We start from the raw sequence: 27,916 nt of genomic DNA, 5'->3' as shown, positions 1-27,916 counted from the left end.
ATGTATCCCAGGGTAACATAGAACATTTATACAATCGCTGAAGTGCCACTTATCGCCTTCAGACGTTTTTAATAAATCCCCATAGTGCAAACGTTACAGATAGGATTCGTTAAACTTGTAAATGGACCAAATGATAAAACTCTCCCCTGTTGGGAGCATCTCCTGGAGAATGTAATTATATGTACTGATTTTCTGTTCCCAGTAGATCTGTACCAAGGTTTGTTCTTCGTCTCACCTTCAAACACTGCCACCTCTCTTGATATCACTTATTATGCTTGATTTTTAACACTATAGAGAGGTTTTCCCATCCACCCTCCTTCCCCATTACCTCCACTGATTTTACATGAAACCTATCTCCTAGGCTATGACCTGCTGCTAGGAAGCACAACCCAACAGCGCCAGCCCTTAATTCCCACCTGCAAATCCCAACAGGATTTTCTCATTGCTGGTATATCATCAGAGCCAGAAATAGAACTGTCTGCATAATATAAGAATAATTGGTCAGGGCTAGGAAAGTTTCAGCTCCCATCACCATAGAGAATGGAGAAAAAAAAAAAAAGAATAATGATGGGTGATTTGGAAGAACCAACAGAACTGGGCTCCTATTAATGTGCTTGGCAGGAGTCCATAGACCTCACAGTGCAGCAAAAAGGGGATGTGCAAGTGTGTGAAGTCACTGAGGGTATAGGGTGGTTTTCTCTTAAGCAGGTAAACACCAAATGCCTATGGCAGGCAGTGGATGGAGTGGGGTGCTGGGAGGGAAAGGGGGGGTGTGCACACAACTGAGACATCAGAGGCAGAAAAAGAGAGCTTGACTCTGTCACATCTCCAATGGTCTGCTGCATTGACTTGAAGTTACCTTCTTTTTTTTTCCTGCAGGGTGCCAGCTACTTTATCCAGTGTGCCATTTCTGGTGACCCTTTATGGAGGAGCTGCAATGTGGGGGGTCTAGTATGTAGCCCTCCTCTTGTCTACATGGGTGAACAAGGGAGGGGAGACAATGTGTGAATCCTGCTTTATGCATGGGACTGGAGAACTGTGGTGGAAATGATGGGGTGCAGTCTGCAGCATTGGCTGAGTGCTCACTACAAGTGATGCTGGCTGCTGCTGCTTCTTCTTCTTCTTCTTCTCCTGGGCAACAGGATTTCTTTACACTGCATCAGGGTGACCTGGAGAAATAGAATGGCAAAGGATGTCTACTGAAGTAGAAAGTGAAGCAGCTGCTGACACCCCAGCAGATACCCCAGGTGAAAATACTATAACTACTCCAGAGGTGGATGTTAGAGAGGAGGTGAGCAATGAAGGTCATTTATACCTAATGATACAATGTCATACCTTGCAACTGCCAAACATAAAAAAAAAAGCTTCATTCATTGATACTATGTATTATATATGTATGTATTATTGATCTATAGAGTGCATTCATCTTATAGGTAATACTATATGACTGTTGTCAGAATAGAATGTATATTACACTTTATGATTTCATTCAGTTATTTGTAAAACTGGCCAAAATTAAAAAAAAAAAAAAAAAATCCGTCAATGACATTAATATTTGAGTCTCCAGCAGTCTAGGGGTTACACTCTTGGTAGTAAGGCACTCAGGCTGCAGTGCTAAGCATCCTTCTTGTTACTGCCCCACTGATGAGAGATGAGGAGCTCCAATGTGCTGCTGTGAGATAAGGCAGACATCCAGGGAATACTACAGACAGCACACAATCCGAAGGACATGTTCAATGCAGAACCTTGCAGGTCCTATTATTTTTCCTGCAGGCTTCCCACCCCTATGTGCCAAACACAATGCACTGGGGGGGGGATGCGAATGCCAAGTTCAATGACAGCAATACTTATCTTTTTGTCAATGCTGCATTGAACGCTTTGCAGGCATGAGAATTTAAAAAAATAAAAAAAAACACTGCAGTTCTTCCCTTCAGTTGTGTTTTTTGCCTATTGTCAGCTACATAACATGCAAAACAAAAAAAAAAATGCAGAAAATTGTCTTAACCTTATAAATATTCATAGGGAATACCGGTCTAGAATGGTGAAAATTGTAAGGACTGGAGACTTCGATTTGTATTAAAAAAAAAAAATCAGATGTGAGGGAATATTTTACTGTTCTGCAGTCATATAAATTTTGTAAAGTAAAAAGTTAATCTGGGTTATATGATGCAAAGGGTTTTTTGGCTGTGAACCAGATACAGATGATGATGCCAGTCTCATCCATTTGGGTGATGCATGCAGCAAATATACAAGGTTTAAAGGCAGTATCACTAGTTGGAGACTTTGTCAGGTCACCTAGACTGTGTCATAAACAGTAGTTGATACATTGTTTCTTGCATTAATATTGGAACCAGTAAAACTAATGCAAAGAATATATCTGCAGTCTATTACTAGCAACATAGATCAGGGGTTTACCCAATAGGGGGTCCTACATATATATAAAGATGCCCCAAAAGGGGTCATATGGAAACAATTGAGACAGAGCAGCCCTTTAAATACAAAAAAAAAGCTGTTTATTCATGGTGGGGTCAATGAGAACCTTGGTAGAGGATTTCCTATAAGACAAGTCTGGCATATGTACGTGACGTCACCAATGGAAATCCATCTGCTGGATGGCGGCTTCTCCATTGAGAAGCCTTTTCCAGAGGACAAGTAGTCACCCAAATATGGATTTTGGGTATATGCTGGAACAGGCAAGCACTTTTACCATGGTAAAGAGTAACTGTGCCAACGCTTTTCTGTTACTAAGACAAGCTGTCAGCACCCCACTACTTTTGGTAGTTTATGATTGATTGATATATGTCAGAAATGTTTTTCACGGTAAACACAATGGCATAATAAGCAGCTAGGATCTGGAAGTAAAAAAAAACCAAAGCATCGTGATGGCATTTAATCCAGCAACGATTCATATTTTCCACTTAATTTACCAAATAATTATTATGACATGTTACGGCATCAACAATAGCGACTGTAAGGCAAACTGAATGTAAAAGTCAAAGCAACTATTACATTTCTATTTTATTGTCTCAACTGTTAAGCATAAGAACGTTTTTCAAACGAGCTGTAAACTTGAAGACCTGCAGACATCATTCACACACACGGGCACAGCTACAGGCGCGGGTAGATGTAGCAGTGTCACTGGAACATGATGTCACATAGGAAGACACCAATATTATAAATCATACATGGAAACTGGGGGGTCTCACACAGTTTGCATGAAGCTTACACCTTCTACATTCTTATGTCAAGGTTTTATCGGAGATTCTGAGATTATGTGATACAAAATAGTGAACGTAGTCACAGATATTTGAAGAACACTAAAATCTCTGCTGTCAGTTATTGTTGATTTTAGAAGGAATCTGTCAGCAGTTTTTTTTTACTATGTAATCTGAGAGCAGCATGGTGTAGGGATTGAAACCCTGCTTCTAGGGATGTGTCACTTACTAGGCTGTGTTTTGCTGTTTCAATAAACTGTTTTATCAGCAGGAGATTATCACTACAGGACTAGGTGTCTTGTGATTCCTGGTCCAACCCCGTCCCCACCACTTATTAGAAGCTTTCTGTCAATATACTGTATACACAGGAAGCTGCCAATCAGTGGTGTGGGCGGGGTTATACACAGCTTAGCATTCCGAGCTCTGTTAGTCCTGATGCAGAGAAAACTGTGATTGTATCAAAATAACATGTATGCCAAAAAATGACATCCCTGGAATCGGGGTCTCTTCCCCTACATAATGCTGCTCTCAGATTAAATAGCAAAAAACTGCTGACAGATTCTCTTTAATTGCTCCACTTACATGCAAGATAAAATTTAGGCTGGCTGTTCCTTCCTGTTGAAACAGAATATTATATTGAAATCATAACATGAACAAGTATGCAGTTCTTATTATAAGTGCTTTGTCTCTAATCCTCATCTCTTAAAGGGATAAATAAATAATATGTAACACCTGGAATGATTCAGTGGTTGCACATGCTCATTATGGCTTCACTGTGTTCGGGAGTTTGAAACCCCCTATTATCAAGACCAAGTGGTGTTGTAGTGGTTGCTCTCCCCCTGCAATTATACATTTATCCCTTATTCTGAGGCTAGCTGATATATATTGTTTATGGGACAAGTCCTTTAAACTGGCCATATATATTAGATCATTCTTTTTAATCCCAAAAGATTTTTTTGTGGAATAAGGGTATGTGCACACGTTGCAGATTCTCTGCGGATCCGCAGCGTTTTTTGCAGTGCAGAAACGCTGCAGATCCGCAATAGGTTTACAGTACAATGTAAATCAATGAGAAAAAAAAATGCTGTGCACATGGATCGCCCCCAGACACAGGGTCAGGAGTTCTCGGTACCGGGCCTCTCTGGTTCGGTCCTGAGGCTGTCACGGTGGCTAGACCCGGTCCGTGACCCTGCTAAGGGGCGTCCAATAAAGGTGGTACAGTCTGTCAGGGGTTCGTGACGCCACCTGTGGTGTTCGGTCAGGGTGACCGACGCTGCTGTGGGGTCCTCTGGGGTGATGTGAAGGCAGCTGGATGGTATATCTTCCCACAGGTGAAGTATGTCCCCAGGGCTTCCCAGTAAGGTGGATGGTGATGGTGTAAGGCACAGTCAATAATGAGGACACCAGGTTGCAGTCTCTTTACCTCTTTACTGAAGGCTTCAGGATCCTCAATCCAGAGTACGCTTAACAGGGCTGTCTGAGACCGGCCGGTCCGATGGGCACATCCAGTTTCCTTCGCAGATGGAAATCGTTGCCTACCAATAGCGCCTGTGTGTTGTAGTGCTTCCCTGCTGAGCATTCGGAATAGTCCTCACAACTGCTGTTCTCGTTCGTTCGTTCTCTACAGCTCTCTCGTTCTTTGGTTCCAGATGTTACTAGTTTCTAACGTCCCCCAGGTATGTTATGGCTAGGACGCCACCCGTTTGACGGGAAAGCTCGGAGCTCTTCCGGGACCCTAGAGATGCCCCTCTCCATGCGTTGCCCCCTATGTCTTCGTAGGTGTAGTAAGGTAGACAGCCAACCTATAATTGACTGTCCTGCGGAGTTTGAAGTAAGGCCTGAAGTCAGTTACTCCTACGGTGATCCGGCCACCGGCTACGTGCCTCAGTAAGATGTTGCCTCTCTCTCTCGGCACGACTCTTACTGGCTCTCCTTTGTGCTTGATCTCGTTTACACTGTTCCACAATATCCTTCCCTTCGTGTCTCTCTCCTGGATACCGCCGCAGGGTGTGCAGGCGCGGTTCCGTTATGTTCTGTTCTGTTCGCTAGGCACCTGCCAGGTTCCCACGCCTGACAGAGACCCCCCTGTGCCTTCTCCCTGCAACACCCCCTGCCACGGGATGTTGCCTGGTTCCAACCCAGTCAGCTTCTGACTAACTTCCTCCCCAGCCCCTAGTTTTACCAATGTGAGGAGGGGCCCAATAAATAAAGCCCTTTTCTCCCCCTAGTGGCCGGAGTGTGAAGTGTAATGTGTGCTGGTGATACCTGGTCAGGAGAACTCCGTAGTGCCATCAGACGTACCATCACTCCCCTTAGTGGCAGAGTGTCATACTGCAACGACCAGGTCTCTGGGGCGCTCCACACACTTTGCGGAAAATCCGCTGCGGAAACGCTGCGGTTTAAAAAAAGTAGCATGTCACTTATTTTTTGTGAATCTGCAGCGTTTTTGTACCCATTCCATTATAGAAAACCACAAGGGTAAAAAAAACAGCAAATCCGCAAGAAAACCGCAGCAAAAACACACAAAAAACGCTGCGGAACCGCACAAAAAACGCTGCAGAACCGCACAAAAACGCGACAAATCTGCAGGTGCATTTTCTGCCAGGAGAGGCAGAATCCGCACCAGAAATTCCTAAGCCTAATCCACAACGTGTGCACATAGCCTTAGACCACAACCTTATGTGTATGTTTCAATATTAGGTGTAGAAGAATCAAGCATGCTGGATATCAGCATCCCCTATCCTTTGTTGAGCTGGGATATTTGATGCTGCCTGAACTTACCATTTAAAGGGAACCTGTCACCAGGTTTGGCCAATATGAGATGCAGCCACCGCGTTTCAGGGCTGATATACTGTACTCTATAATGCTGTATATTTGCCGCCAACCCGACCTGTAAGAGAAGAAAAATAACTTTTATTATACTCACCTGCGTGGCGGTCCGGTCTGAGGGGTGTCGCTGGTCCAATACTGTATATCAGGGCTGAAAGGTGGTGGCCGTTACTTGGTGACAGGTTCCCTTAAAGAAAATGTATATTGGGCAAAATAGTTTGTTAAGCACCTTGCAGTTCAAGCCGTCTCTTAAATGGAATCTGTTAGCAGGTTTTGCTAATTAATATGAGAGCAACATAATATAGAGCAAGTGCTTGATTTCCGGGATGTGTCATTCATTAGGTTGTGTGCTGTAGTTTCAATACGTTCAGTGTTTTATCAGCAGGAGATTATCACTGCCTGACTAGGTCTCATGTGAATTCAGTCTAATCTGTGTAACCTCGCTCTCACCTCTGGCAGGTTGCTGACAGTGTACACAGGAAGCAGCCAATCAGTAGCAAGAGTGGTGTTATATAGAGCTCAGCATTGTGTCCACTGCTACATCTACAGCAGAGAGAAGAGGGATTCTAACAGAACTGCACCAAGCATACCAATACTTGACACATGGCTGGAATCAGGGACTCTGCCCCTACATCATGCAGCTCTCAGATTACATAGAAAAAAAACTGCTGAACGATTATCTTTAAACATCATGTGCAGGGGTGTATGGACAGCTTTAGGAATGCAAAAACAACAAAATGGTGCAATAATAAAAACATGAAGCACACAGCATTTCCAAGTATATCCTTTTACAGCCAGCTGTCTATTCAACATTTAGTCTGTGTTCACATGCGTTAAAGGCTTTGTTATGATCTTCTTCGTCAGAAGCACTATTTAATTAGGTAAAATGATGGATACACTGATGAAAAATCAACTGACCCATCAATGTGGGCCATCTGGTGCCATTGGCTCTCCTGCACTATTGTTGTTTTTGTTATTCTGCTCCTATGACAAAGCAGAAATATCAACATGTCTTCGAGTAAACATCTGTCCTTGGTGCTGAACTGCCAATTGTTTTAGGCTAATTTTTCTACTTCTAGTGTTACGTGACAATTTTGCCTAATCCTGACAATGTTTCACTGTTTATAAAATGATAGAAATATTTCTGAAATGTGGAAATCCAAGTGAGACCTGTGATGTATTCATAGATTTAATTATAACAATGCCCACATTCATACTCTGATAATGCTATTAGCTTTTTACTTTAAGTTATAAATTAACGGGAGTCTCAGAAGTGCTTCCGTAATTCCATAATTCAAACATTTAAATGGAATCTGTCAGTAGGATCAACCCTCCAAGCTGTCCAAATGGGCAAAGCAAGTAGAAGAAAATGATACCTTGAAATCTGCAATCCGATGTCTTATTCCAGAGAAATTCATGTTTTTCTTAATATGTAAATGAGCTGTTTAGATCTGTGGGCTGGACATAGATCTTTTCGAATCTGCCTCCAGAACTTATTTTAAATGAAAGGAGACGCTACCAGTGTAAGACTTGTAGATCAGGAGAACAGACTGTCGGTCATTACTTGACTCACACTGGTAACATCCCCATTAGTAAAAATAAGCTCTGGAGTCAGATTCTCATGGACATCTATGTCCGGCCCATAGATCATAACAGCTCATTTACATATTCCAGAGACAGCCACATTGTTCTTTAATAATGTGACACCCCAGGGCCCTGGTTGTCACAGTGGCATTGCTTTCCTCACGAGGCGAGTGATGTCACGCTTGGAAGCAAGGAAAGATCTCTTCTATCAGGTAATCACAATGCATACAACATAGTCACACTGCAGGACAGAAGGGGGAGCTCTAAACCTAGTTTTCACAGGGGAACTTCCCTATTTATAGATTCTGGTTTGGAGGAAAAGTCAGTATCAGAGGAAGCTAGAGAGAAGCTTGTCATGGAACTTCAGCTAGGTGGAGCAGGGACGATAGGAGAATAGCTGAGCAGATGTAGGGGTCTGCAGCTCCTGGAGGATAGAGGAAAGAAGAGAGAAGTGTGAGGGGCCATGCAGCCATGAGAAAGAGCTGCAGCTCCTGGACAGGGAAACAGAGAGGGAAGTACAGCATAAATAGACCGTGCAGGAGAGCGAAGCACAGGTGAGTGACACCAGGGGAGGACAGCTGCGATTGAGCTATCTCCCTGCGAAGCGCAGATGCCGGTAGCCGTAAGACCAAGGTTGTGAGGGACTTTAAGACTTACAGCAGAAAACAGCAGGACAACTGGATTATTACAAGTAACCTGTCTGCCCTAATACCCAGGAGGCACAGTGGCACATAGAGGCCGGGTCGTGATAGAGACTCTATAGAAAGACTCGAACCACCTGTCATACGGGTTTAGGTCCCACCTTTATGGAGGACAGAGAGAACTGTGAGGACCTTGCCAGAAGCCATAGGCAGTAAGGGACTACAACGTCACTGCCCTAATAGGAAGGCTTCTAACTCCACCTGGTAAAGTGGATTCTGAACTTGCTTCCAAAGCGGCCGGACCCTGCCTGTACCTGTGTGTCCTCCGTTCTTTACTGCACCACTCACCATCCTCATCTCTACACTGGGAGCACTGGGGACCAACTTCACCTGTGGGAAGTTATACCATCTTAGCTGCCATAACATCACCCCAGAGGACCCCTTTAAGCTGTGTCATATTGCCTAACCACGTAGTATATTGCCCAGCTGCGTAGTGTTTTGCCCAGCCACGTAGTATATTGCCCAGCCACGTAGTATATTGCCCAGCCACATAGTATATTGCCCAGCCACGTAGTATATTGCCCAGCCACGTAGTATATTGCCCAGCCACATAGTATATTGCCCAGTGACATAGTATACAGCACAGAGCCACGTAGTATATTGCCCAGCCACGTAGTATATTGCCCAGTCACGTAATATATTGCCCAGCCACATAGTATATTGCCCAGTCACATAGTATACAGCACAGAGCCACGTAGTATACAGCACAGATACGTAGTATACTGCCCAGTCACGTAGTATATTGGCCAGTCACGTAGTATATTGCCCAGCCACATAGTATATTGCCCAGCCACATAGTATATTGCCCAGCCACATAATATATTGCCCAGTCACGTAGTATACAGCACAGAGCCACGTAGTATACAGCACAGAGCCACGTAGTATACAGCACAGACACGTAGTATACTGCCCTGTCACGTAGTATATTGCCCAGTCACGTAGTATATTGCCCAGCCATAGTATATTGCCCAGCCACATAGTATATTGCCCAGCCACATAGTATGTTGCCCAGTCACATAGTATATTGCCCAGTCACGTAGTATACAGCACAGAGCCATGTAGTATATAGCACAGACACATAGTATACTGCCCAGTCACGTAGTATATTGCCCAGCCACATAGTATATTGCCCAGCCACATAGTATATTGCCCAGTCACGTAGTATATTGCCCAGTCATGTAGTATACAGCACGGACACATAGTATACTGCCCAGTCACGTAGTATATTGGCTAGTCACGTAGTATGCACCATATCCCTGTTAAAAAAAAGAATTAATATAAAAAATAGTTACATACTCACCTTCCGGAGCCTCCCGATCGAAGCGGCCGGTTACCGATGGTCCTCGCGCGCTCCGGTCCCAAGAGTGCATTGCGGTCTCGCGAGATGATGACGTAGCGGTCTCACGAGACCGCTGCGTCATCATCTCGCGAGATCGCAGCATGGACCGGTTACTGGAGCATCGCGAGCAGGAATAGCCTGTTGTGGATCCGAAGGGCCGACTGTTGTGAATTCCGCTCTTGGGCTCCCTCCGGTGGTTGTAAGTGGCACTTTTGTGAGTTCTGCTCTTGGGCTCCCTCCGGTGGTTTTAAGTGGTATGGCTGCTCCTTGGATTTAGCAGTCTGCAGCTGCTTCCACTGATTGTCTTTCTGCTCGGCTATTTTTGCCTGGCTCTTCCCTTCAGCCAGTGCCACTTGTCAATGGTTCCTGGTTGGATTCACATCTCTTTTGGATTTCCCTGTTATCCTGACCAGTTCAGCAAAGTTAAGTCCTTGCTTGCTCTTTTCTGTCCACAGGTTGTGGACTTATCCGTTCTGAGCTTTCTATGTTTTGTCCAGCTTGTCAGTATGAATTAATTCAGTGAAGCTGGAAGCTCTGGGAAGCAGATTTACCCTCCACACCTTTAGTCAGGTGTGGAGATTTTTGTAAACTCTGTGTGGATTTTTTGTAGTTTTTATACTGACCGCACAGTATTCCATCCTGTCCTATCTATCTAGCTAGACTGGCCTCCTGTGCTACATCCTGGTTTCATTCTGTGTATGTCTTTTCCCTCTCCACTCACGGTCATTACTTGTGGGGGGCTATCTATCCTTTGGGGATTTTCTCTGAGGCAAGATAGTTTTCCTGTTTCTATCTTTAGGGGTAGTTAGTTCTCAGGCTGTGACGAGGTGCCTAGGGAGTGTCAGGAGCATCCCACGGCTACTTCTAGTGTTGTGTTGAGCTTAGGGACTGCGGTCAGTACAGGTACCACTTCCTTCAGAGTTCGTCCCATGTTGCTCCTAAACCACCAGTTCATAACAGCCGAAGGACGGTGAGTATATAACGATTTTTTATTTTTTTATTATTTTTAACATTAGATCTTTTTACTATTCATGCTGCATAGGCCGCATGAATAGTAAAAAGTTGGTCACACAGGGTTAATAGCAGCGTTAACCGAGTGCGTTACACCGCGGTCAATGCTGCCATTAACCCTGTGTGAACACTGACCGGAGGGGAGTATGCGGACGACGGGCACTTACTGCAGGGAGGAAGGAGCGGCCATTTTCTTCCAGACTGTGCCCGTCGCTGATTGGTCGTGGCTATTTTGCGCAACCAATCAGCGACTTGGATTTCCATGACAGACAGAGGCCGCGACCAATGAATATCTGTGACAGACAGACAGACGGAAGTGACCCTTAGACAATTATATAGTAGATTATTGGGAGGTTTCTTCAATAAAATTCGATGTATACTCTAACGGGTGATGACTTTTATTAGACTGACTGTTATTTGCACCAACCATTTAGGAAAATCCAAGAAAAATGTCATTTGCATAAAAATTTGGAACATGGTGTATATGCCTTGTGGTGCAGTGAAAGGTGTAGTGCTGGATGGAAAATATCTCCCAGCAGGATAAAATTTGGTCTGGATTTTCTCTAAGGTTGAGGACCTGCAGTGATGTCACGATCATGTGATCAGCCCATGTGATAGGTACCTCACCTGTGGGTGTGGTTATGGTCTATGTAATTGAGTCTTTTGTTTGGCACATGGTCTGTGTGCAGGGTGTGAGGAGCTAGGCTGGAGTGAGCCTGAATTGGTTTTTGTTGGATTACATATGCTTTAAAGTTTTGTGACAAGATTCATAGCAACTCTGGGAATGGCACCTGGCGGACGCCACTGACCAGTGGCTCTCCAAGCTGGGGTATGTTTATGTTTTTTTCTTACTTTCTGCTGCCTACTGTTTAAAGTGTTAGTAAACCACTGAAGTTTGGACTCTAAGCCTGTGTGTTGCCTCATCAATGCGGCCCTGCCATTGCCTACCAGAGCAAATCCCTACTTATTGGTGGAGAATGCGGGCATACGCAGTGAGGCCAGGCTGTTTTTGCTTATTTTTGCTCTGGACTCCAGCTTATGTCCTGCGTGAAAGGAATGGCGCAGACCCAGTCAGGGAACTCTGCAGAAATGGAAGCCACAATGAAAATGCCTGTGGAGGCCATGTGACAGCAGCAGCAGGCTACGCAGCAGCAAGAGGCTATGCAGCAGCAGCAGATATTTACTCAACAGCAGCAGGAAACCAACCAGCTGTTGATACAGCACATCACAACAACAGGGGCTTCACGGGGAATCCATAATGTCCGGAAAGCGGTTCTTACAGCAATCCCCAAAATGGAGAAATCTGATGACATCAAGACGTACCTGGAGATGTTCAAGGGAGTGGCTGAGAGGGAGAGACTACCCCAGGACCAATGGGCAGAAGTCATTGCTCTGTTTCTGGCCCCAGGACCTATGAAAGCCTATCAAGACCTACCCCCTGAGCAGAGGGAGGACTGCATGATCATCTAGGGTGAGATACTGGCACGTCTTGGGGTAAATGTGTTAGTCCGGGCCCAGCGGGTACACCAGTGGGAGTTTAACACCTCCAAGCCGGCTCGGTCCCAGTATTATGACCTGTTGCACTTATTCCAAAAGTGGTTGCAGCCTGAGGTACTGTCTCTCACCGCCACGCTGGACCGCATAGTGACTGATAAAGTTTGGAGGGCTTTGCCCCACTCCCTCCAATAATGGGTCAGGCATGCATCCCCTACTAATGTGTTCCAGATGATGGACCTCTGCAGTGATGTCACGATCATGTGATCAGCCCATGTGATAGGTAGCTCATCTGTGGGTGTGGTTATGGGCTATGTAATATAGTTTTTGTTTGGCACATGGTCTGTGTGCAGGGTGTGAGGAGCTAGGCTGGAGTTAGCCTGATTTGGTTTTTGTTGGATTTCACATGCTACAAAGTTTTGTGACAAGACTCATAGCAACCCTGGGAATGGCACCTGGCGGACACCACTTAGTTACGCCCGTCCCGTGCAAGGGTGAGTCTGAGACCAGTGGTTCTCCAAGCTGGAGTATGTTTATGTTTTTTTTTCTTACTTTCTGCTGCCTACTGTTTAAAGTGTTAATAAACCACTGAAGTTTGGACTCTAAGCCTGTGTGTTGCCTCATCACTGCGGCCCTGCGCCACTGTCTACCAGAGCAAATCTCTACAGCCTATATAGACTTATTAGGAGGGTAGGTCCTACTGACAGATTCCCTTCAATTGTCGATCCAGGGTGCAAAATCTGACAAAACTATCAAATTTTATATTTTTATTCATAACTTTAATAAATACCAAATTAGCTAGTATGTCATACTTCCACCTTCAAACATTTTTAGAATTTTAGATTAGGTGAAGAATTTATACAGTCATGGCCGAAAGTGTTGGCGCCCATAAAATTGTTCCAGAAAAGTAAGTATTTCTCAATTACACGTTTTGTTATACACATTTTTATTTGATTTGTGTGTATTGGAACAACACAAAAAAAATTTAGAAAAAAATTGCAAATTGGACAGAATTTCACGCAAAACTCCCCAAATGGTCTAGACAGAATTGTTGGCACCCTCAAATTAATATTTGGTTGTACACTATTTGGGATAAATAACTGCGATCAATCGCTTATTATAACCATCAGCAAGCTTCTTACATCTCTCAAATGGAATTTTGGACTACTCCTCTTTTGCAATCTGTTTAAGGTCTCTCGTTACGAGTGTGTCACATCCTCCTTGAAGATCTGGGGTTATTAAATCATTACGTATTGTGAATCACAAGTCTTTCATTTAGCCTGTGTGTTTTGTTCCCCATATTAAATGGATTTAGCTTCCTTTGGTACTGAAGAGTTTAACGACCCTTTCTATGCTGAGTAAGCTTTTGCAGTTCCATCTAACAGCTGCTCCTGACCTGCTCATTTCCTCTCTCTAAAATCTGTCCAGACCTTCTCTCTTCCTCTCTAGTGAAAGTTTACTTCCCGGTGTGCATGAGTTGCTGTGCTGAAGTTGGAGATTGTTGTTACTATTTTGGGGTGTATGCTTTCCTCATTGTCCTATTCCCATTTGGATTGTACATTCCTATCTCTCCCTATATTCCTCTCTACATTTGGTGAGTGTTTTGTATGTTAGTTACTTTTTGTTATCCCTGTTTGCCTTACATGTTTATACACTTTATAAGCTAACATTTCTGTCCCAGGCCTCCTGGTGAGGGGGAGGAGAGAGCTTAGGGTATAACAGGAAAACAGTAATGCTGGTGGACCAAACCTCCTCACCTTTAGAGGTACCTGGGGGAGCAGGGATAGTTAGGAACCCAGCTCCAGGGACAGTGCAGGGCCCCTTTCCCAAATCTCGTACAGTCACAGCTTGACATTTTCATTGGCCCCACATTTTTGGACCTTGACATGTATCCCGTCATTAACCTTGCGAGACAGCTGCAGGGTTTATCTATGAGTGGCGCTCCCGGATAGGTTTTGGGGGGTCAGGATAGATTTGATGCATTCCGGGAAACCTGTAAGCTCTATTTCAGGCTACATCTGCGGTCATCTGGGAGTGAGGTATAGAGGGTGGAAATTATTGTCTCCCTCCTTCAAGGGGAACCTTAATCCTGGGCCATCTCACCCCTATCTAACTCATTATCGCTCCAGTTGGTGGATGGATTTTTATCAGCTCTTGGCCTCAATTAAAATGACCCAGACCAGGTCTCCCTTGCAAAATCTAAACTTTGTAAGATTCAGCAGGGAGACCGACCAGCAGAGGAATTTTGTTCAGATTTCTGTAGATGGGCCACTGTCACCCAGTGGAATGACCCTGTAGTGACTTCACTCCCTGGTGTTATTTCCTAGAACTGAAGCTCTCTCTGTTCTGAAGAACCTAAGCAGATAGGGGGCTTCACCCTCGTGTCAAGGCATGGGGGTCAGTGGGTGCTCTAGTCTGCTAGCCAAAACTGCATAGACCAGGGCATGTCCTACCAAATGCCTGCTCTCCTTTTATCGTGGGCATACTACTACTCAGACAACACAGGGTGAGGGTAAAACAGTGTGGCAATACTTTATTAAACCACAAAACTGGCAAATAACACAAAGAACAGTGGAAGTGCGGCGGCGTCTAAAAATCACTAAAATTGACAAATCTCCGGGCCCGGATGGGATACACCCTCGAGTACTGCAGGAATTAAGTACAGTCATTGATAGACCATTATTTTTAATCTTTAAAGACTCCATAATAACAGGGTCTGTGCCACGGGACTGGCGTATAGCAAATGTGGTGCCAATATTCAAAAAGGGAACAAAAACTGAACTCGGAAATTATAGGCCAGTAAGCTTAACCTCTACTGTGGGTAAAATCCTGGAGGGCATTCTAAGGGACGCTATACTGGAGTATCTGAAGAGGAATAATCTCATGACCCAGTATCAGCACGGGTTTACTAGGGACCGTTCATGTCAGACTAATTTGATCAGTTTCTATGAAGAGGTAAGTTCCAGATTGGACCAAGGGAACCCAGTGGATGTAGTGTATATGGACTTTTCAAAAGCTTTTGATACGGTGCCACACAAAAGGTTGATACATAAAATGAGAATAATGGGGACAGGGGAAAATATGTGCAAGTGGGTTGAGAGCTGGCTCAGGGATAGGAAACAAAGGGTGGTTATTAATGGAGCACACTCGGACTGGGTAGCGGTTAGCAGTGGGGTACCACAGGGGTCAGTATTGGGCCCTCTTTTTAACATATTTATTAATGACCTTGTAGGGGGCATTCAGAGTAGAATTTCAATATTTGCAGATGACACTAAACTCTGCAGGGTAATCAATACAGAGGAGGACAATTTTATATTACAGGATGATTTATGTAAACTAGAAGCTTGGGCTGATAAATGGCAAATGAGCTTTAATGGGGATAAATGTAAGGTCATGCACTTGGGTAGAAGTAATAAGATGTATAATTATGTGCTTAATTCTAAAACTCTGGGCAAAACCGTCAATGAAAAAGACCTGGGTGTATGGGTGGATGACAAACTTATATTTAGTGGCCAGTGTCAGGCAGCTGCTACAAAGGCAAATAAAATAATGGGATGCATTAAAAGAGGCATAGATGCTCATGAGGAAAATATAATTTTACCTCTATACAAGTCACTAGTTCGACCACACTTACTGTGCACAGTTCTGGTCTCCGGTGTTTAAGAAAGACATAGCTGAACTGGAGCGGGTGCAGAGAAGAGCGACCAAGGTTATTAGAGGACTGGGGGGTCTGCAATACCAAGATAGGTTATTACACTTGGGGCTATTTAGTTTGGAAAAACGAAGACTAAGGGGTGATCTTATTTTAATGTATAAATATATGACGGACAGTACAAAGACCTTTCTGATGATCTTTTTAATCATAGACCTGAAACAGGGACAAGGGGGCATCCTCTGCGGTTGGAGGAAAAAAGGTTTAAGCATAATAACAGACGCGGATTCTTTACTGTAAGAGCAGTGAGACTATGGAACTCTCTGCCGTATGATGTTGTAATGAGTGATTCATTACTTAAATTTAAGAGGGGACTGGATACCTTTCTGGAAAAGTATAATGTTACAGGGTATATACACTAGATCCCTTGATAGGGCGTTGATCCAGTGAACTAGTCTGATTGCCGTATGTGGAGTAAGGAAGGAATTTTTTTCCCCAATGTGGAGCTTACTCTTTGCCACATGGGTTTTTTTTTGCCTTCCTCTGGATCAACATGTTAGGGCATGTTAGGTTAGGCTATGGGTTGAACTAGATGGACATATAGTCTTCCTTCAAATTTAATAACTATGTAACTATGTAACTATGTAATACAATACTGAAGATGGTGCAAAATTACAGAGTCTCACCCTTCTGCTGACTCGGATAAAAGCAACTGTGACTTCAGAGCTTCCAGGGCTGACTACTCCATCCTGTGGCATGCACAGAGATGAGATAACGACAAGGATAGGAAACTGACACTTCATTGAGGTACAAGACTAGTTGAACAGAGGGTCACATCCTGGCTTCTCCAAAAATCTCCATGGAGCCAGGTGACCAGCGAGTCCCAATCCTGGCCTTTCCAAATATATCCATGGTTCCCAGGTGACTGGTGGGTCCAAATCCTAACTTCCCCAAAGGTATCCATGGTTCAGTGATGGTCAATGGAGCAGATCTGTATTCTTTCAGTCAGGGCTGTGGTCCCCTATGCTGGTGTCCTGTAGAATGTCAATTCTGTGTCCCTCATGATGGAGCCATGATATCTTGACTGCTGTCCTGCAGAGTGTTCCTGGCTGTGGTTGCATACAGAATCTGTGGTTCTCTGGATCTTTGGATGTCTTTGTATAGAGGCATATCCCCCTTATATAGTTCACAACTGTTGTTCTTCAAACCAACATCTAAAGGTCAAGAAGAAGATGTGATGAGGTTAACTCATATCGTTTCACTATTAAATCAATTTGCATAGTTTTATATCTTCTGTTTTGCAAGTCAATAAGCTAGCTGACCTGGACAATGTATAATTAACATATTAGCAAATATTTTTCAATTATCCTGCATCTCTGTCATCAAAAATGACAGCATAATATGTTACAACAAACTTCAACTTAAAAAAGAAATATTTATACAAACAAAAGTCTGTGTTTTCTTGATCAACCAAAGAATAAATGCATAAAGTCAAAAGTCAAAATATAGATAACAGTCTATTCCTCTTGGCTTACTAAAGATTGATGTCTGGTTAATTAAGATGAAATGCTTTTTTGTCACACCCCATTATGGGTCTCTTGCGGTTCTCTGAAAAATGGTGTGTGCTTTTACTATGGCAGAAAGGGTAATTTTATTAGGATTTGTCCATCTATAACTAAACACCATAAACCATGACCATGACCTGACTCCAGGTTGTGTGGAGGATTACAACGTGGGCGTATAATCCCGGCAGAAGTGGTTATAGGTATGGAGACTGAGACAATATCTGTGGAACTGGATAGTGAGAAGGAGCTAATATGATGGATGCCCGGTTCGATCAAATCAATGGTCTATCCTGTAGTAAGCTGGTGAAGTCCATTCCCATATTCGTGTAGATACTCTTCACAGGGAGCTCCTTTATTGTTACTTTCTGGAAGCCTCCCTACTATTATGTATGGTCTTCCCTGGTTGACTATGCATAATGTGCTCATAGACTGGCAGGCCAGAGAGGTAATTAAGTGGAATAGTTGCCTATGTACTTTTATCTGTAATGTCTCCACCAAAACAATTTGTCTTTTCTGTCTGATTTTGTGAAAAATCAGTCAAAAGTCAAAAGATGTCATTGGCCAAAAGGAACTATGATGTAGGCAATAGGGAACTTTTGTCCATTAAGTTGGCATTTGAAGAGTGGCGTAATTTTTTGGAGGGGGCAGATCACCTGGTCAGTCATCACATTCGCTAACCATAAAAACTTGATGTACCCGTATATACTCGAGTATAAGCCGACCCGAGTATAAGCCGACCCGAGTATAAGCCGACCCCCCTAATTTTGCCACAAAAACCTGGGAAAACTTATTGACTCGAGTATAAGCCTAGGGTAGGAAAAGCAGCAGCTACCGGTGAATTTCAAAAATAAAAATAGATGCTTCATACCATTCATTATTGCCCCATAAGATGCTCCATATAAAGCTGTGCCACATATAATGCTGCATACCATTCATTATTGCCCCATAGATGCTCTGTATAAAGCTGTGCCACATATAATGCTCCATACTGTTCATTATTGCCCCATAGATGCTACATATAAAGCTGTGCCACATATAATGCTCCATATTGTTCATTATTGCCCCATAGATGCTCCATATAAAGCTGTGCCATATATAATGCTCCATACTGTTCATTATTGCCCCATAGATGTGCCATATAAAACTGTGCCATATAGTGCTCTGCACCGTCCATTATTACCCCATAGATGTGTCATATAAAACTATGCCATATAGTGCTCTGCACCGTTCATTATTGCCCCATAGATGTGCCATAGAAAGCTCTGCCATATAGTGCTCTGCACTGTTCATTATTGCCCCATAGATGTGCCATAGAAAGCTCTGCCATATAGTGCTCTGCACCCTTCATTATGGTCCCATAGATGTGCCATAGAAAGCTCTGCCATTTAGTGCTCTGCACCGTTCATTATTGCCCCATAGATGTACCATAGAAAGCTCTGCCATATAGTGCTCTGCACCGTTCATTATTGCCCCATAGATGTGCCATAGAAAGCTCTGCCATATAGTGCTCTGCACTGTTCATTATTGCCCCATAGATGTGCTATAGAAAGCTCTGCCATATAGTGCTCTGCACCGTTCATTATTGCCCCATAGATGTGCCATAGAAAGCTCTGCCATATAGTGTTCTGTACTGTTCATTATTGCCCCATAGATGTGCCATATAAAACTGTGCTACCGGTATATATAGTGCTGCGGCTGCTGCAATAAAAAAAAAAAATGCCATACTCACCTCTCTTGCTTGCAGCTCCTCAGCGTCCCGTCCCAGCGTCTCTCCGCACTGACTGTTCAGGCAGAGGGCGGCGCGCACACTAGTACGTCATCGCGCCCTCTGACCTGCACAGTCAGTGCGGAGAGACGCCGGGAAGATGGAGCGGCACTCGGCGTGTGGAACGGGGACAGGTGAATATGTAATACTTACCTGCACCCGGCATCCCGCTCCTTCTCCCGGACAGCTGGTCTTCAGGTGCCGCAGCTTCTTCCTCTGTCAGCGGTCACTGGCACCGCTCATTAGAGGAATGAATATGCGGCTCCACCCCTATGGGAGTGGAGTCCATATTCATAAGTTTAATGAGCGGTGTTGTGAATTCTGTGGCTGAATTCACTCCTGTGGTCACAAGTGGTACTGCAGCTTCTGAGCTTCCTCCCTCAGGTGTTCTGGTGAGCTCGTTAACTGCTTCATTACTTAACTCCGCCTGATGCTGCTAGCCTTGCTCCTTGTCAATGTTTCAGTGTTGGATCTGAGCTTCTCCTGATTGTTCCTGTGACCTGCTGCTCTGTATAGCTAAGTGCTTTTTGCTTTTTTGTTGCTTTTTTTCTGTCCAGCTTGTCTTTTGTTTTGCTGGAAGCTCTGAGACGCAAAGGGTGTACCGCCGTGCCGTTAGTTCGGCACGGTGGGTTTTTTTTTGCCCCCTTTGCGTGGTTTTGCTTTAGGGTTTTTTGTAGACTGCAAAGTTCGCTTTACTGTCCTCGCTCTGTCCTAGAATATCGGGCCCCACTTTGCTGAATCTATTTCATCCCTACGTTTTGTCTTTTCATCTTACTCACAGTCATTATATGTGGGGGGCTGCCTTTTCCTTTGGGGAATTTCTCTGGGGCAAGTCAGGCCTATTTTTCTATCTTCAGGCTAGCTAGTTTCTTAGGCTGTGCCGAGTTGCCTAGGTAGTTGTTAGACGCAATCCACAGCCGCTTTTAGTTGTGTTTAGGATAGGATCAGGTGTGCAGTCTACAGAGTTTCCACGTCTCAGAGCTCGTTCTTGTATTTTTGGGTATTTGTCAGATCACTGTGTGCGCTCTGATCGCTAAGCACACTGTGTTTCTGGATTGCCTTCATAACACCTGTCATTAGCAAACATAACAGTACAAGGAGCCTAACTAATGATTCTCAATAGAGGGAAAGAAAAAGTTCTGACATCATTTTTTTTTTTTTTTTTTCTGCTCTGTGTTCACTTTTTTTTTTCCCCTAGACATTTGGGTGATTCTGGACACAGGTGTGGACATGGATATTCAGGGTCTGTGCTCTTCAATGGATAATCTCGTTATAAATGTACAAAAAATTCAAGATACTATTGATCAGAAATCTATGTTAGAACCAAGAATTCCTATTCCTGATTTGTTTTTTGGAGATAGAACTAAGTTTCTAAGTTTCAAAAATAATTGTAAGCTATTTCTGGCCTTGAAACCTCATTCTTCTGGTAATCCTATTCAACAGGTTTTGATTATTATTTCTTTTTTGCGCGGCGACCCTCAAGACTGGGCATTTTCTCTTGCGCCAGGAGACCCTGCATTGAGTAGTGTCGATGCGTTTTTCCTGGCGCTCGGATTGCTGTACGATGAGCCTAATTCAGTGGATCAGGCTGAGAAAAATTTGCTGGCTTTGTGCCAGGGTCAGGATGATATAGAAGTATATTGTCAGAAATTTAGGAAATGGTCAGTACTCACTCAGTGGAATGAATCTGCGCTGGCAGCTTTGTTCAGAAAGGGTCTCTCTGAGGCTCTTAAGGATGTCATGGTGGGATTTCCTATGCCTGCTGGTTTGAATGAGTCGTTGTCTTTGGCCATTCAGATCGGTCGACGCTTGCGCGAGCGTAAATCTGTGCACCATTTGGCGGTACTGCCTGAGGTTAAACCTGAGCCTATGCAGTGCGATAGGACTATGACTAGAGTTGAACGGCAGGAATACAGACGTCTGAATGGTCTGTGTTTCTACTGTGGTGATTCCACTCATGCTATTTCTGATTGTCCTAAGCGCACTAAGCGGTCCGCTAGGTCTGCCGTCATTGGTACTGTACAGTCCAAATTCCTTCTGTCCATTACCTTGATATGCTCTTTGTCGTCGTTTTCTGTCATGGTGTTTGTGGATTCGGGCGCTGCCCTGAATCTGATGGATTTGGATTATGCTAAACGTTGTGGGTTTTTCTTGGAGCCTTTGCGGTGTCCTATTCCATTGAGAGGAATTGATGCTACACCTTTGGCCAAGAATAAACCTCAATACTGGGCCCAGCTGACCATGTGCATGGCTCCTGCACATCAGGAAGTTATTCGCTTTCTGGTGTTGCATAATCTGCATGATGTGGTCGTGTTGGGGTTGCCATGGCTACAAACCCATAATCCAGTATTGGATTGGAATTCCATGTCGGTATCCAGCTGGGGTTGTCAGGGGGTACATGGTGATGTTCCATTTTTGTCGATTTCGTCATCCACCCCTTCTGAGGTCCCAGAGTTCTTGTCTGATTATCAGGATGTATTTGAAGAACCCAAGTCCGATGCTCTACCTCCGCATAGGGATTGTGATTGTGCTATCAATTTGATTCCTGGTAGTAAATTCCCTAAAGGTCGATTATTTAATTTATCCGTGCCCGAACACGCCGCTATGCGCAGTTATGTGAAGGAATCCCTGGAGAAGGGACATATTCGCCCATCGTCATCACCACTGGGAGCAGGGTTCTTCTTTGTAGCCAAGAAGGATGGTTCGCTGAGACCGTGTATTGATTACCGCCTTCTTAATAAGATCACTGTTAAATTTCAGTATCCCTTGCCATTGTTATCTGACTTGTTTGCTCGGATTAAGGGGGCTAGTTGGTTCACTAAGATAGATCTTCGTGGTGCGTATAATCTGGTGAGAATCAGGCAAGGAGATGAATGGAAAACTGCATTCAATACGCCCGAGGGTCATTTTGAGTATCTAGTGATGCCGTTCGGACTTGCCAATGCTCCATCTGTGTTTCAGTCTTTTATGCATGACATCTTCCGTGAGTATCTGGATAAATTCCTGATTGTTTACTTGGATGACATTTTGATCTTCTCAGATGATTGGGAGTCTCATGTGAAGCAGGTCAGAATGGTTTTTCAGGTCCTGCGTGCTAACTCTTTGTTTGTGAAGGGATCAAAGTGTCTGTTCGGTGTGCAGAAAGTTTCATTTTTGGGGTTCATCTTTACCCCTTCTACTATCGAGATGGATTCAGTTAAGGTCCAAGCCATCCAGGATTGGATTCAGCCGACATCTCTGAAAAGTCTGCAAAAGTTCCTGGGCTTTGCTAATTTTTATCGTCGCTTCATCTGTAATTTTTCTAGCATTGCCAAACCATTGACCGATTTGACCAAGAAGGGTGCTGATTTGGTTAATTGGTCTTCTGCTGCTGTGGAAGCTTTTCAGGAGTTGAAGCGTCGTTATTGTTCTGCCCCTGTGTTGTGTCAGCCAGATGTTTCTCTTCCGTTCCAGGTCGAGGTTGATGCTTCTGAGATTGGAGCAGGGGCGGTTTTGTCACAGAGAGGTTCTGATTGCTCAGTGATGAAACCATGTGCTTTCTTTTCCAGGAAGTTTTCGCCCGCTGAGCGTAATTATGATGTGGGCAATCGAGAGTTGCTGGCCATGAAGTGGGCATTCGAGGAGTGGCGTCATTGGCTTGAAGGAGCTAAGCATCGCGTGGTGGTATTGACTGATCATAAGAACTTGACTTATCTCGAGTCTGCCAAGCGCTTGAATCCTAGACAGGCCCATTGGTCGTTATTTTTTGCCCGCTTCGACTTTGTGATTTCGTACCTTCCGGGCTCTAAAAATGTGAAGGCGGATGCTCTGTCTAGGAGTTTTGTGCCCGACTCTCCGGGTTTATCTGAGCCAGCGGGTATCCTCAAGGAAGGAGTCATTGTGTCTGCCATCTCCCCTGATTTGCGGCGGGTGCTGCAAAAATTTCAGGCGAATAAACCTGATCGTTGTCCAGCAGAGAAACTGTTCGTCCCTGATAGGTGGACTAATAAACTTATCTCTGAACTTCATTGTTCGGTGTTGGCTGGTCATCCTGGAATCTTTGGTACCAGAGAGTTAGTGGCTAGATCCTTCTGGTGGCCATCTCTGTCACGGGATGTACGTACTTTTGTGCAGTTCTGTGGGATTTGTGCTAGGGCTAAGCCCTGCTGTTCTCGTGCCAGTGGGTTGCTTTTGCCCTTGCCGGTCCCAAAGAGGCCTTGGACACATATTTCGATGGATTTCATTTCTGACCTTCCCGTTTCTCAAAAGATGTCAGTCATTTGGGTGGTCTGTGATCGCTTTTCTAAAATGGTCCATCTGGTGCCCTTGGCTAAATTGCCTTCCTCCTCTGATTTGGTACCTTTGTTCTTTCAGCATGTGGTTCGGTTGCATGGCATTCCTGAGAATATTGTTTCTGACAGAGGTTCCCAGTTTGTTTCAAGGTTTTGGCGAGCCTTTTGTGGTAGGATAGGCATTGACCTATCCTTTTCCTCGGCTTTCCATCCTCAGACTAATGGCCAGACCGAACGAACCAATCAGACCTTGGAAACATATCTGAGATGTTTTGTTTCTGCAGACCAGGATGATTGGGTGTCCTTTTTGCCGTTGGCTGAGTTCGCCCTTAATAATCGGGCCAGCTCGGCTACCTTGGTTTCTCCATTTTTTTGCAATTCTGGGTTCCATCCTCGTTTCTCTTCAGGACAGGTTGAGTCTTCGGACTGTCCTGGTGTGGATTCTGTGGTGGATAGGTTGCAGCAGATCTGGACTCAGGTAGTGGACAATTTGATCTTGTCCCAGGAGAAAGCTCAACTTTTCACTAATCGCAGACGCCGTGTGGGTCCCCGACTTCGTGTTGGGGATCTGGTTTGGTTATCTTCTCGTCATATTCCTATGAAGGTTTCCTCTCCTAAATTTAAACCTCGTTTTATTGGTCCGTATAGGATTTCTGAGGTTCTCAATCCTGTGTCTTTTCGTTTGACCCTCCCAGACTCCTTTTCCATACATAATGTATTCCATAGGTCGTTATTGCGGAGATACGTGGCACCTATGGTTCCATCTGTTGAGCCTCCTGCCCCGGTTTTGGTGGAGGGGGAATTGGAGTATATTGTGGAGAAGATTTTGGATTCTCGTGTTTCTAGACGGAAACTCCAGTATCTGGTTAAATGGAAGGGTTATGCTCAGGAAGATAATTCCTGGGTTTTTGCCTCTGATGTTCATGCTTCCGATCTTGTTCGTGCCTTTCCTGCGGCTCATCCTGGTCGGCCTGGGGGCTCTGGTGAGGGTTCGGTGACCCCTCCTCAAGGGGGGGGTACTGTTGTGAATTCTGTGGCTGAATTCACTCCTGTGGTCACAAGTGGTACTGCAGCTTCTGAGCTTCCTCCCTCAGGTGTTCTGGTGAGCTCGTTAACTGCTTCATTACTTAACTCCGCCTGATGCTGCTAGCCTTGCTCCTTGTCAATGTTTCAGTGTTGGATCTGAGCTTCTCCTGATTGTTCCTGTGACCTGCTGCTCTGTATAGCTAAGTGCTTTTTGCTTTTTTGTTGCTTTTTTTCTGTCCAGCTTGTCTTTTGTTTTGCTGGAAGCTCTGAGACGCAAAGGGTGTACCGCCGTGCCGTTAGTTCGGCACGGTGGGGGTTTTTTTGCCCCCTTTGCGTGGTTTTGCTTTAGGGTTTTTTGTAGACTGCAAAGTTCGCTTTACTGTCCTCGCTCTGTCCTAGAATATCGGGCCCCACTTTGCTGAATCTATTTCATCCCTACGTTTTGTCTTTTCATCTTACTCACAGTCATTATATGTGGGGGGCTGCCTTTTCCTTTGGGGAATTTCTCTGGGGCAAGTCAGGCCTATTTTTCTATCTTCAGGCTAGCTAGTTTCTTAGGCTGTGCCGAGTTGCCTAGGTAGTTGTTAGGCGCAATCCACAGCCGCTTTTAGTTGTGTTTAGGATAGGATCAGGTGTGCAGTCTACAGAGTTTCCACGTCTCAGAGCTCGTTCTTGTATTTTTGGGTATTTGTCAGATCACTGTGTGCGCTCTGATCGCTAAGCACACTGTGTTTCTGGATTGCCTTCATAACACCTGTCATTAGCAAACATAACAGAGCGGTCACACGTGACCGCTTAACAGAGGAAGAGCTGCGGCACCCGAAGACCGTGGGACGGGCAGGGGCAGCGCCAGAAGCGCCGGAAGCAGGTAAGTATGTGACACGCTCTCTCCCCCTCACCCGCCGACCCCACCGCCGACCGTGACTCGAGTATAAGCCGAGAGGGGCACTTTCAGCCCAAAAATTTGGGCTGAAAATCTCGGCTTACACTCGAGTATATACGGTACCTAGAATCTTAAATGTCTTAATCCCAGGCAAGCTAGATGGTTTTTGTTTTTCATCAGGTTTAATTTTGTGGTCACTTACCATCCTGGGATTAAGAACGTCAAAGTGGATGCTTTGTCTCAGAGTTTCCCTGGGGTTAGGAGTACTGATGATGATGTCCCTATTTTACAAAAAGGAATGGCAGTCTCCGCAGTGTGTTTTGAACTTGAGAGTGAGGTATTGAAGGTTCAGGGGGTCTCTTGTAGTGTCTGTGAATGTTCTAAGACCCCTCATACTCGTCCGTCACGGGCTCTTTTATCATTATCCATTTCTGACTGACCATGGATTCATTTATTTATGGATTTAATTATGGATCTTCCTTCATCCTCTGGTAAAACCGTTATCTTACTTGTGTTGTGGTTAGGTTTAGTAAAATGTCGCACTTTATTGCTTTACATGCTCTCCCTAACGCCAAGACACTTGCTCAGCTGTTTGTCACTGAGATTGTGAAGATTCATGGGGCTCCCTCCAATGTGGTGTCAGATAAGGAGTCTTAGGACGGGGACACACACAACGTATAAAAAAACGAGAATCGCACAAATGTTACCAAATGTTACCAAAACAGTGATCCGTGTGCAGTGCGAGGATGCGATTTTCTCGCATCAAATGATCCGTGTGATCCGTGTGACATCCGTATGGCATCTGTATGGTGAGATTTTCTCACACACTTGCAAAATGAGCAAATAATGGCTGAGCCTTTCCTGTCACCTGCCCAATGCCTGAGAATTTCTCGCAAGTCACACTGATGGTCCGTGTGCTATTTTTTCTCACCCCCATAGACTTTCATTAGCGATTCTCGGCCGAGAAACGCTGACAATCGCAGCATGCTGCGATTTCACTCGGATCCTGAATACGGCCGAGAAAATATCGGATGATGGGAGCTGCCCCATTGATTAACATTGGGAAGAGTGCTATGCGATTTTTTATCGCATTGCACTCGTCCGTATTACGGTCTAGTGTGACCCCGGCCTTAGTTTGCATCTAAATTTTGGAGGGAGTTTAGTTCCCGTTTAGGGATGCATAATAATAATAATCTTTATTTCTATATAGCGCCAACATATTCTGCAGGCGCTTTACAGTCTGCACACATTATCATCGCTGTCCCCGATGGGGCTCACAATCTACATTCCCTATCAGTATGTCTTTGGAATGTGGAAGGAATCCGGAGTACCCGGAGGAAACCCACGCAAACACTGGGAGAACATACAAACTCCTTGCAGATGTTGTCCTTGGTGGGATATGCTTTTCCACGTCATTCCATCTTCAAACTAATGGTCAAACTGTATGCCTAAACCAAAGTTTGTAGACACACCTCAGATGATTTGTGTCAGGTAACCAGGAGGATTGGTCTTTGTTTTTTACCACTGGCTGAGCTTGCTTGCTTTAACCCCTTTCTGCCATCGGACGGAATAGTACGTCCGATGGCAGAACCCCTTCTTTGATGCGGGCTCCGTTGGTGAGCCCACATCAAAGCTAGGACATGTCAGCTGTTTTGAACAGCTGACATGTGCCCGCAATAGGCACGGGTGGAATCGTGATCCGTCCATACCTATTAACTAGTTAATCTATCAATAAAAAAAAAAAGAATTAACCTGATCGCTAAACGGCGTAGCGAGAAAAAATTCAAAACGCCAGAATTAAGTTTTTTCGTTACTGCGACATTGCATTAAAATGCAATGACGGGTGATCAAAAGAATGTATCTGCACCGAAATTGTATCATTAAAACCGTCAGCTTGGCACACAAAAAATAGGCCCTCACCAACCCGAGATCACAAAAAATGGAGACACTATGGGTCTCGGAAAATTGCCTTTTTTTTTTTAGCAAAGTTTGGAATTTTTTTTACCACATAGATAAAAAATAACCTAGACATGTTTGGTGTCTATGAATGCGTAATGACCTGGAGAATCATAATGGCAGGTCAGTTTTACCATTTAGCGAACCTAGCAAAAAAGCCAAACAAAAAACAAGTGTGGGATTGCACTTTTTTTGCAATTTCACTGCACTTGTAATTTTTTTCCTGTTTTCTAATACACGACATAGTAAAACCAATGGTGTCGTTCAAAAGTACAACCCGTCTCAAAAAAATAAGCCCTCACATGGCCATGACAGAAAAATAAAAAAGTTATGGCTCCGGGAAGGAGGGGAGCGAAAAATGAAAACGCAAAACTGAAAAAAGCTCTAGGGGTTAACAAATCGTCAAAAAAAGTCCACTGTGAAGTCGCAATTTTTTGGCGCATATGGCTTCCGTCCACAATTCTGTACCTTAAGTAGAAATAAATAAGTCTTCGGTGGTTCCGGGGGAGGAACAATTGTCGTCTTCGCTCTCATCTGTGTGGGAACGGGTTCAGAATAATTTAAAGATAATGGGGGACAAATATAAACGTATGGCTGATAAGAAAAAATTGTCAAGTCCGGACCT

At 44.4% G+C, this 27,916-nt stretch overlaps 1 protein-coding gene across 1 annotated transcript in view; it reads left to right on the top strand.

Annotated features, from left to right (window-relative positions):
* The first annotated feature begins 894 nt into the window (after positions 1-894).
* Positions 895-27,916, top strand: part of LOC138644220 (transmembrane protein 151B) — a 114,141-nt gene continuing 87,119 nt past the window's right edge. Inside the window, exon 1 of the mRNA XM_069732536.1 lies at positions 895-1,291. Within this exon, the coding sequence (XP_069588637.1) occupies positions 1,193-1,291 (99 nt within the window). The 5' untranslated portion in view covers positions 895-1,192. The remainder of the gene's footprint in view (positions 1,292-27,916) is intronic.

This window comes from Ranitomeya imitator, chromosome 1 (genome assembly GCF_032444005.1).
Source record: "Ranitomeya imitator isolate aRanImi1 chromosome 1, aRanImi1.pri, whole genome shotgun sequence".
Taxonomy (NCBI): Eukaryota; Metazoa; Chordata; class Amphibia; order Anura; family Dendrobatidae; genus Ranitomeya; species Ranitomeya imitator.
This window is presented reverse-complemented; position numbering and strand designations above follow the sequence as displayed.